Source organism: Teleopsis dalmanni, chromosome 2 (assembly GCF_002237135.1).
Source record: "Teleopsis dalmanni isolate 2A chromosome 2, ASM223713v2, whole genome shotgun sequence".
NCBI classification, from domain to species: domain Eukaryota; kingdom Metazoa; phylum Arthropoda; class Insecta; order Diptera; family Diopsidae; genus Teleopsis; species Teleopsis dalmanni.
This window is the reverse complement of record NC_051847.1, coordinates 142,690,257-142,702,024: the sequence shown is the minus strand read 5'-3', so window position 1 is coordinate 142,702,024 and position 11,768 is coordinate 142,690,257. Positions and strand designations below refer to the sequence as shown.

Sequence of the window (11,768 nt, the reverse complement as noted above, 5' to 3'; positions counted from 1 at the left end):
AGAACTGTTCAAAATTCATTTTTAATTAATGTAGTTAGAATGCCTATGATATATATAAATAAATTAATATTAATTTAGACTTTATTAGAAGAGATACATGGTTAACTTATATAAACACATTTTTTTCTTTTTCACTATTTTAAAACCAAAACCTTTAATATGTACTAAACTAATACTAAATTAAAAAATAATATTTACAAACGAATATATAAATTTTTATAGATTTTATAATAGATATTCCAACATTTCTCTTCCGGTGTCTGCAATAGCTGTTCCATTACAGACAAAAATAATTACAGTAAGTTCATAATATAGCTTCGTGCAGTTTGTGCTGCAGACCTTATGGTGTTGCATGTTACAAGTATTTTGCATTTATCATTTATATATTGAAAATGTAACGAAAGTTGATTTTTACACTCGTACATACAATATATGGTATGTAGTACCATCAATTACATAATAAATATGCGTAGAAGAGTGCAATTGTCAGGGTTATTAATAAAAATTATGATATATGCATAAAATACTGTCGTATAAACAATTTTTATCGATTACAATGTATATCTAGTACATGTAAATAATATTTTATCGTCAATTATATTCAAACTAGTAATTTCGCAAATAGGACATGTGCAGGCAGTATATTGTATATTCGTGGAATGAAATACAAATTTCACAGTCTATGCTATATAAATCACGTAGGCCATCATACAAGGAAGAAGAGCAGGGTTCTAACAATGAAACTAAGAAAATTTCTGTTTACTACAAAATACAAAAATAATAATGAAAAGTATAGAACCAAAATACAAGGGATGAAAATATTTACATTGGCAAGAGCAATTGAGATACAAGGAGCAAACGGCAGGAACAATTGACATAGCAGGAAGTATAAAAGTGAAAAACCAAAAACGAAAATTTAAGGGCACATGCATAATTCAATTTTAGGAAACAACAAAGCACATAACTACTCTAAGCTAAATTTGCAAATGTTAAGCAGAGAAAAAAAAAAACTAAAATACCAAAAAAATAAAATAATTTTTAAAATAATAAAAATAAATAATTTGTTTTCTGCATGTACGAGAAAGCATTTTCAGGTATGAATTTAACTGCCCAAAAACACTGGCAAAGGCGCCGTATGATTTGTAATTATTTTAGCTTGAATTTGCTAAAATACTCGTAGAAAAAATTAATATATATATTTTTTTTAGGTTTTATATATTTATTTGTTAATAGCAATATTATTGCTTATGAAGCAATATTAATAGAAAAGAAAATGTTGAAAATTGAATTTTGAATTTCAAATAAAAAATAAACAATTTTACACAAGAGTCAGTCATTTGATTGTTTTGTGTAGAACAACGCCACATATGCGCTTTTACATGAGCGCAGTGAGGCAGCAGGCAGGCAGTGAGAGTAGCGACAGGTAGGCTGGACGTGGTAATGGCAGGCGTTTTAGATGTAATCGCCCGAAATGATGACTACGTGAGTTTGTTACTAAACAAACATTCTGTAGCACGTCGTCGCCATTGTTGAAATATTAACTTTGGTGCGTTGATACACCAGCAAATCAAAAAGCCAGCAAAAATGCTTAAAAGGGATTTAAATATGAATGTACAGTAAATATAGGAAAAATAACATAATAAAACTTTATTAAATATGACAAAAATTACTGGAGAAAGGGAAGTCGAAAAGTCGAAGTCGAGTATTATGAATACTAAATAGGTATTGTAATTCTTCTCTTCTTTTAATTTTTTACCAACAGAACATTATTAAAGAAAGTAGAAAAGTGCTTAACAGAAGCTTTAATGATTATATGGAATTTGACTAACTCGTACATAATTTTATGAGAAATACAAACATTCATTAACACATTGTTACATATGGACATTACATACGTAAACATAGTTTAACTGATAGAAAACATAACAATATTATACTAGACACTCATTTGGAAAATTAGTTTAAATCAATAGAGAAGTCTGTTCCTTTTGTATGTATAATAAATTTTAAACTCAACATTGAAATAACTAAATTGCAAATAATACCTATTGAATACATACAATATGTCAACGAAGCAGTAACGCTAGTCTGTCTATGCCGATTTAGCGTTCGAGATTTGTGGGTTGGTGCAATGCCAATTGACAGCTATAAATGATTAACTAACAAATGGGATATTTTTATTATTCCCACATTTTCAAGTGAGTGCAAATCAATTGCAGCATTAATACCTATATCATGCTGTCTTAATCATCCAATTCACGAATTGTCATAGTAAAATAATTGGTTATTTACGAGAAAGGTGTATATCAAATCAAAGGAGTGTAAAAGTAAAAAACAATAGAAAAGAATATAATGTTTTAGATTAATAATTATACATATAATATATTAGTTTTTTAAACAAAAAAATCTTTAAAATAAAACCAGTCGTATTATCAACAGCAATTTTGTTAGATGTAGTATTGCAATGGGCCCATACAAAAAACGTATAAGCCCCATCTCCTTCTAAAATGGGCTACTACTTAATATAAACGAACTTGAAAATTTAAAAAATATTATTATGTCTATTATATAAGGGATGGATAACAGATAAATACTATTATATCCATCTATAATTAATATAGACAACACAACTCATACAATTGGATCGATTCTATTAAATATAGTGAAACTCATTTAGTCTCCTAAATAAATGAATTTTTCGACCGTTACAGAATATAATATATAATACCTTCAATTAGGTTGTTACAAAAATTTCTTCCAAAACATCTGAACATTTTTTGGAGAATATTGACTAGTCAAAGCACAGAATATATTTTCTTTGTACGAGTCATAGGTCAATTTTAAAAGCAACACGCAAATCAAACTACTTTTTCATAATGAGCACATTAAATGCTGACAAGTTTCTTAGATTTAACCACATTTATAAGCAAAAGAATTAAATATTGTTAAAGCGCATACAAGTACTATACATAAATGGAATTTTATGAAACATTAGTGTTTTTGAAGACATCTTAAAAATTTAAATTCAGTATTTAACCAAAAATAATTATATGAATAAGATTTGAGTCATGAAATTTAATTTTATTATTTAATCATTAACTAAAGTTATTAGACAATGAATTGAAAATGTTCTCATCTGAAATTGAACTTACTTTTTGATCATTTTATATTTCGATTAAATGCAATTAAAGAAAACAGGACACGAGACTGTATTAACTGTTGTGCCAATAATAAAAAAAAGCATTTTTTTACGATGAAAAAGTTAAATCTGTCAATAAAAATGTTGCAAAAAAATGCTAGGTAACAGGAATAAAATTTTCTACATCATTTACTAGTGTAATAAAGTCATGCATTTAAAAATGTCACACTGTGTATGGAAATTGATTTTATATCAATTACGAAATACTCATCTTCATTTAGTTCTGACAGGATCAGGATCAGGAAACAGGATCAAAAACAGATAAAGCAAGAATATTTATTGTAAAACTTAAACATATATATGTTATGGTTCCACATAAAAATTTTGTCGCATTTCCGATTTTTAAACTACACCAATTTGATAACAGATTGTAGTAGAGTCAACTTTTCTTTCACTATATACTAATATAGTTAACTTCTCGAGATATCGAGATTTAACACTGCAAATACTTAACATGGGTTATACGAACAAAAAACTGCAGACGTCAGTAAATATATATGTTTATATTACATTTTACATTGAACGACGTGTAACAAGCAGTATAAAATTTTTATTTAAAATGGACTTATCTATTAAAAGACAACTAATTTATTTTAAATTCTCTAAGCAAAATAAAATGGAATATAAATTATATTATGGGAGTAAGCAACCACTCACAAAAAAATATGCAAAGAATAACCACTCACCAATACTTATTAAAGATTTACTATATTTTAAATATATTAAAAATTAATTAAAGGTACCGAAGTGTAAAAGTCCTATAATTTTATTTTATAAGACAGAAAAGAAATCATACACAACCTATAAAACTCAGAGCAGGAGCAGAAGTTAATTTCATTTGATCAAAATATTTTTGTCAATTTGTGTTGACACATTCTTGGTCAAAAACTGAATACGTCGTTAGGGCGGGCACTATTTTCATTATGCAAATTTATGTTAAATGAATTAAGTTCTGCAAAAGAAACCGATGTCAAATGAAAAAATAATTTTTTAAATTTAAGGAAACATATTTTTATTATAATATCGGACATATTTACTCCGAATCACTACAAAATTTAATATTTGTATTTCGAACGAAAAAGTCACAGACCGGTGTGCCCTAGAGGGAGAGCAACAGTTTCATAACAAAAAACAAATACAATAAAATGTTCAAGGATAACGAAAAAGGTTTTCCGCGTGTGGTTTTAGGGCAAAGGCAGGATTTAGCTTCCTTTAAAGTTACAAAACAAAAAAAAAATAACAATTTATCCCAAAGCAATAAAATTCTGCACACAGTTACGCGGGTCTATTATTCAAAAAAGGACGTGGTATGTGTTAACTACAAGCGAACAATTTCACTTATAAAATTGTTTTGTAACCAGGGAAAATGTTTGGTGTGTACTATATATCACATTCGAAGCTGTTAAACGTAAAAATAACTCACAAAAGTCGAGAAATGATTGAATTTCCGAGAACAATCTTAATTAGAAATAGCCAGGTTACACTACTCACACATTGCAGGTATGAAGTACTGATGAGAAGTAACAAATTTTACTACTCTTACTTTTAATAGTCAATTTCAAATAATGTCCTTGAACAAATAATCTGAACAAATTGCGCACACGTTAATTTACTATCCTGTTGATATGCATACGTTATGCTGAAACCCGTCCTATGTGTATTCATAAATTGAAACAAAACCAACAAAAAAAAAATTAAAAACTACCACTTTTAATAGTACGAGAAGTAAAAGTCGGGAACTCTTAGCAGTGCAATTGAAAGCTGTATAAACACTGCATTTGGCGCGCTTTTCTAATATCGAAGGGATAAAGATTAAAAAAAGTTCATTGACACATGTATAACGCGCGCTCTCACCCCACTATGATTTGGCACATCACAACGCCTAATTTTTTTTATTATTTTCATTTATTTTATAATTACTTTTTTCCCTCTATAATTATGTATTTATTAAGAAAAAAATTGGGTTGACAATAAAAAAATTAAATATGTATCAGTGCTGTCAATCTCTTATTACTTTAAAGCACAGCAGTACTAGATCTCTGCGATATGGTTGATATAATTTCGAACACTGCTTCCTTCAAATAATTTTTTGTTAAAAAATATTAATGTATAAAAAAACAGTTTATTTATTAAATACTTTATGATGGCAACTCAAAAGTTTACGTATAAAATTAACATTTTATTTCTATTTAAAATAGATACTTGAAATATAGACGCAATGATATCACAAACACTACAAAAATTTAAGCACTCAACTTATCAAGGACGAAATAATAAACATAAGTAGATGATTTCAGTCAAATCCAGCAGAATAGTCAAACAATGAAATGAATTTATTGGCACAAAAAAACTAACAAGAATAAGACAACCATAAAAGGATGTTTCTTGGTGACTGGATATAAAAATATACCAGGAAAATTAACACAACATTAAAAAATATATTGACTAAAAATGTCAACTTTTATACTAAAGTTAATATATTATGCAGTATGTTAAGTGATCCTGATCAGTTAATTATATTTGATCCTTGTGCAAGTTTTTAAAATGTTGATAATAATAATATTAAGAATAATACTAAACAATAAATTAATATGGAATAATAGCCGTGAATGAATATTAAAAGAGCGATGGTTACCATTTTTATCTTATATATTTAAACTAATTTATTTATTCACAATAGACTGATTTTTGAATCTGGCTGCATTGAAACTTAAGGTGCACAATTTTTTGCGAGTAAACTTAACTCTGAAGATTTTAAGAGCTTTGTTGTTGCTTCACATGATTTTTTTCGTAAGTTGCGAATATATTTTTACTACTCTGAAAAAAAAAATTATGGCTAATATAAACGCAACAATTTTAAACAGAAAAACTCCATTTAAAGGATTTCTCCATTGACATAGAGAATGCGATAAAGGTGTAGTTTATGTTTAAAAATACCCATAAATCAATCAACTTAACTGATAAATAAAGTTATAATAGCTCCTAGGAGCAATATTTTATATAATTAAAAAAAATTGAATAATACAAAGGGTAAACCTTCAAAAACACTTTATAAAGCAGCATTAATTTTATCAGCAGGCACGTTATTAGAGGCAAGCGCCGAATTCTCCCCGAATCAAATCGAAGAACTATATTTATTATGTACATTTATATTTATTATTATTTTATTTATTATTTATTATTATTTATATTTATATTTATAATTAATGCATAATGACAGCTTAAATATTTTTTTTAAAATTACTAAATCACCTGAAGCCTAAACCATCCCCACCTCTTATATAAATTCCTGCGTATAAGTTTACATCAGAGATATAAATTTTATTTACAAGACATAAATAAACTATAACAGTTTAAGAAAAGGACACTAAAAATCTCTTTTAATCAAAGTCTATTATTAAGTCTATTATTAAAATATAAAATATTAGTCATTGGAATTTAATAACATTAATAATTATTGAATTTGTCGTTCTTTATTTACGTCTATAAATAGACGAAATATAAAGATTCTATATAAATATTATTTAATTTAGTTGGTTAATAATTATATTGAATTTATAGATTAATTGGAATTTATAGGCTAATTGATATAAAGGCTTTTTCAAATTAATATAACTTATTCATGTTAATGATAAAGAGAGATAAATTTCACGATTAAAATCAATCTGAACTAAATTGATCAACTGATAAATTATTAAATAGAATATATATATCTAATTGTATTTAAAGGGACCCGACACCTATTTTAATTATTTTAACACGAAGTAAAAGATTCAATAATGCTTTTTCATTGTGTTTGATCCGTTTACTGTAAGTTATTTAAACAACAAAATTATACTAAAAAAAACAATATTAAGATTTCTCCTACAGAGGTCAAAGTAGCAATAAAACAACAATACCTAAAGATAGAATTATAGCATCGCTGTCAAGAGAAGAATAATTGTTATTAGGTTATGTTTGGGGTGGCCATAACCCACGAATACACCTAATAGACTCTGACTATGTCAGATTGAGCTAAACCTTATGTAGATTTGTAGTAGGTATCTAAGATTTGTAGTGATTCTAAGGAATGCCTGAAGCTCCATTCTTGAAACATTTTTTAGCATGAATAAATGTTTTGTAATAAATAAAAGAAACCAAAAACAAAAAAAAATTTATTGTAGCATCATATTTTTAAATGTCATTTTTAAATATCATATATTAATATGATCATATATATAAAATATATTTTATAAATACAAATTTTCATCATTTTGTATGCATAACTTTATTTTATAGAACTTAAAAGCGTTGCATACATTGCTTAGATGTCTTATAAGAATGATTTTTTTTATATTATATAACAATTTACCAACACAATAAGAACAATCGAATAATATTATATGTATGTTGTATATGAAAATAAAGTTTGCATTTATATATTTATATATGTTTATATACAAAGTAATCTGTTTTTAAATTAGAATTGTTTAAATAATATTAATGTTTGATACTAACATAATTTAATAAAATCAATAAAATTAACTCTTTTATATTCCGAAAAAAAAAAATAGATTGTATGTTGCACAAATATACAGAAAGCATGTTAACTTTAAGTAACTTTTAGATAAAGATAAAGAAATTCGTATATTAAATAGGTGTAGAACGCATAAAGTTTGTATTAAATTAGATATTACAAAATGTATTAGGTCCAGCCATTATTGGTTCATATTAATAGTTATAGGGAGCATTTAAATTTCTCCGAAATAAAGTTACAGATAATAAGAGTGCAGTTTAAGCGATAGAACAGTTTTTTAATTTTTGAAACACTTCAACATTTATGTATAGTAAATTTGTTCTGCGGAGAAGTGACTGTTCTCACAATTCTCTATATGTAATTTTAATATCACATTAACATATAGTTAAATGTCCAAGGCTGTGCGCAGATCGTTCATTGCAAAAACATCAATCGATAATTCTGTGAATAATACTGCATGCTGCAGGTTTATATCTGATACAATTATACATAAACTATAAAACTATATATAACGCCATTACTAGATAACATTAATAAAACAAAACATCTTCAAAGACATTACAGTTTAGTTTTGTTATAGTTGTAATAATATAATATTTAAAATACACAACAATTGTGAATGTTACAATAGTATGTTAATGTAAATACATCAATTCTCAATTTGCTATATTGTATCCAATTTACTGAATGTCTGCTGATAGATTGTAAATAAATTAATATTAAACTTATATATATAAAAAAGATATAAAATATATATATAAATAAAAAAGTTACTGAATGTCTGCTGATAGATTGTAAATAAATTAATATTAAACTTATATATATAAAAACAGAAAATTTTTCAAATAACATCAATCTGATAAATAATTTTGGAAAAATCAAGTTTTTTATTGTATATATTACCTATCTTAATATAAAACATCCCAGACTTGCTTTAATTAATGCCAATATATAAAATAGTATAAATAGTATGAATTAAAAGCGTTGTGCGTGAAATTTTTTTATATTCAAATAAATTTTTTTTTGTGAAATTATTGGATTCGAAAAATATATAATAATTAGAACAATGGTATTAAATTAAAGGTATCACAAATTTAAAAACGCTATTCAACAAATCAAACAAAATATAACGATCGCTAGAAATGTGACCTATCATTTTTGTTCACGGACCAAAATTTTTATTCTGTTTATGTTTAAAACCTTTGTTTAATATTTAGAAATTTCTAATGAAATGAAAATGTGTAGAATATATTTATATATTGGCGAAAAACAGGACAAATATAATTCTTGTCAATATAATATGCAATTCATTTTAATCTGATTTGCAGAATAAAGATATTCGCAAAAATGCAATATCTTTAATAAAGTTGAAAATATTAGTTATTGCGATGAATTGGTTTCCAACATAGTTATACATATTCCATCCGAATAGAATTCTATTTATTGGTTTGAAGACGAAACAGGCAATTCCAGCCCAAAAATTATTATGAAATGCTTCTCAAACCTACAAAAACAATAAAATATCATTTATAGATGTTATTTATTGGTCATTATCAGTGTTTGGATTAGGCAATTACTAAAGTGTAATAACGTATAACACAAGATACAAGAAAACAATACAAGAAAACAAAATTGATATTATATCAAACTTAAAACTTTTTGGAAAAAAAATTAATAACTTAATGATTACAATTTTATAATGCTAAATCGAAATTTAATAATAATATATAGTCATATACTTACAAAAATCGATTAAATCACAAATTAGTAATATCGTTTTTTTTTTGAAAGTAATATTTTTAAATTTTTCTTAAGTAACTTACAACAACTAAAAGAACTCAATAAAAATTCTTTAAAATTCACATTTTTTTGATGTTAAGTATTTTATTTTTTTAATTCTGTAAAACTTGAATTTTTAGTTAAGTATTTTTGTAATTCACTCTGGTAAATATATTATTAAATAATATATATATAAGAAAATATAATAATGTATATATATTATATATTTATAATATATATATTTTTGTTATATTTATATATTATTAAATTAATATAAATTAACTCACTCTTTTTGAACTTTTTTCGATTTCTTTTTCAAAGTCCGTTTGCTGTAATGGTGTTAAAGTAACACTTACATCCTTTATAATATCTCGAAACGAACTAAAGATATATCATATTTATAATAAATCATCAAAATCAATAATAAATATATAATTACCTATTGATATCATCATGAAGAGAATTTAATTTTGAATCACTCTTGCGCTTTTTTGCTGCTGTATTGCTGCTCGAACTTTTTGTAGTAGTCGGTATTGCACCACTACTTGCAGTTGATTGATTCGATCCATCCATACTGATACTACCATAACTTGTTGTGTAAGCATTGGATGGTTGTATATCATTAGAGAAAGTATTACCAGCACTTGATGATATTTTAGCAGTATCTTTTGTGTTATTACTGCCACTGCCACTAGATGTTACTCCAAATGTATTTATATTTGAATTCTGACCAGTTGCAGAAGAAGACGTATTTGCAGAACTACTCTGTTCATTGGAATTCAAATTAGTTGTACCTGTTGTGACAGCCATCGCAGTCATTGAAGTATTATTTGCATCTTTGTTTTTTGATGATTTAGATGATTTATCACGCGAATCACGAGTTGATAATGATACTGATGCGCTATCCTTGTCTTTGCTTGAATTTGACAATTTACTTTGATTTTTGCTATGCTTATCTTTCTCTTTATAGTTGCTCGAACTGCTAGATGAACTGCGCACAATAGAAGTGGAATTGGTGGCAACACTACTGCCAACTGGATTTCCAGTAGCTGTAGCAGTATTATTAGTTGAACTATTGTTGGTATTATTGTTACTCATGGTATTAGAATTATTATTATTAGTTGTTGAATGCAAACTTTGCATACCGTTAGGGTTATTGCCATTATTATTTGTTACCGAAACCGTGTTATTTGTAGTTGATGACGAGCCAGATTTATTTGAAATAGTTGTGGTCTTACGTTGTTTAGTCGAAATTGATGCCGATGAAGTATTTGTATTTGTAGTGATTTTTATGCTGGTAGTTGACGTAGAAGATGCTGTAGCATTAACTTCTGCGTCAATTTCTTTTTCAGGCGAGGATGAATCATTATCATGCGTAATTGGTTTATATGGTGGTATTGTTTTAACGTTGCCGCCTTTTTTCTATAGAAAAATATAGAGCAGAAAAAATTAAAAGTGTAAGTTTGTAATAAAAAGTAATACATAATATCATACATTGTCGCCTATTTTCTATAAAAATGAAGAAAAAGTAAAATTAGCTCAAATAAAAAAGTTGAAAATCTTAAATTTTAAATAAAATTACTAACCAATTTACTGTAATGATGTTGACAATAACCACAATATTTTACGTTGTCCAAATAATTGCCAGCTTCTTCGCATAATAGACCTAAGCTTTGAGCGCAGGTAACATGGAATTGCTGTTTACAATTAGTTTTGTTGCACTGCATGCAAGCTCCAAACGTAGCACGAGCGGGTTTGCCAAGTTCTTGACAAATGTAGCATGCTAATAAAAAAATAATTTATTTTAGTTAAAAGCTTAATATTTATATAAATGTACAAACTTTTTGTATAGCGCTCCTGAGGTATAAGTTGCAATATAATGGGTTCCATGGTAGTTACATTACCAAAACGTACTTCCGGTATATACAAAGCACAAACGACATGTGCCCAACCCTGATTATCAGTTTTCTTTAAGGCGCCATTTCGTGAAGGACACAATTCGCAACGTACACGAGCAGGACGTTCATGACTTTCACATTTACGACAATACCAAGGCCCAGTGGGCACTGTAACTATACCATAACAAGCTTGATGTACAGCAACTGTACAATTCTGACCATCACAATATACGAGTGGATTTTCTGGCCAACCACGCTCATCTGAACAAACACAACATCCACCGACCATTTCTTTTGGATTGACCGCTTTCATAATGATTTTTAATTATTTGTTTTTAATTATTTTAGCGATTCATAACATAAAATAATTGATTAA

The 11,768-nt window shown here is 26.7% G+C and overlaps 1 protein-coding gene across 2 annotated transcripts; it reads right to left on the bottom strand.

Annotated features, from left to right (window-relative positions):
• Positions 1 to 9,105: 9,105 nt before the first annotated feature.
• LOC119684373 (protein AF-10-like) lies at positions 9,106 to 11,768 on the bottom strand. 2 transcript variants are annotated; one of them, XM_038098401.1, is made up of 6 exons: positions 11,336 to 11,768; positions 11,081 to 11,277; positions 10,989 to 11,003; positions 9,934 to 10,916; positions 9,782 to 9,875; positions 9,106 to 9,219 (listed from the first exon to the last, which is right to left on the bottom strand). In XM_038098401.1, the coding sequence occupies exons 1-6, from the start codon at positions 11,703 to 11,705 to the stop codon at positions 9,214 to 9,216; spliced, it is 1,665 nt and encodes a 554-aa protein (XP_037954329.1). In that variant the 5' UTR covers positions 11,706 to 11,768; the 3' UTR covers positions 9,106 to 9,213. The 2 variants fall into 2 exon arrangements, with proteins under 2 accessions (XP_037954329.1, XP_037954330.1); XM_038098402.1 differs by lacking the exon at positions 10,989 to 11,003.

Coding starts and splice junctions, on each gene's coding strand:
- LOC119684373 (XM_038098401.1), bottom strand. CDS start 11,705: ATGAAAGCGGTCAATCCAAAAGAAATGGTCGGTGGATGTTGTGTTTGT. Junction 11,278..11,335: donor TCAGGAGCGCTATACAAAAA/GTTTGTACATTT, acceptor TTTTTTTATTAG/CATGCTACATTTGTCAAGAA. Junction 9,876..9,933: donor CTTCATGATGATATCAATAG/GTAATTATATAT, acceptor ATATATCTTTAG/TTCGTTTCGAGATATTATAA.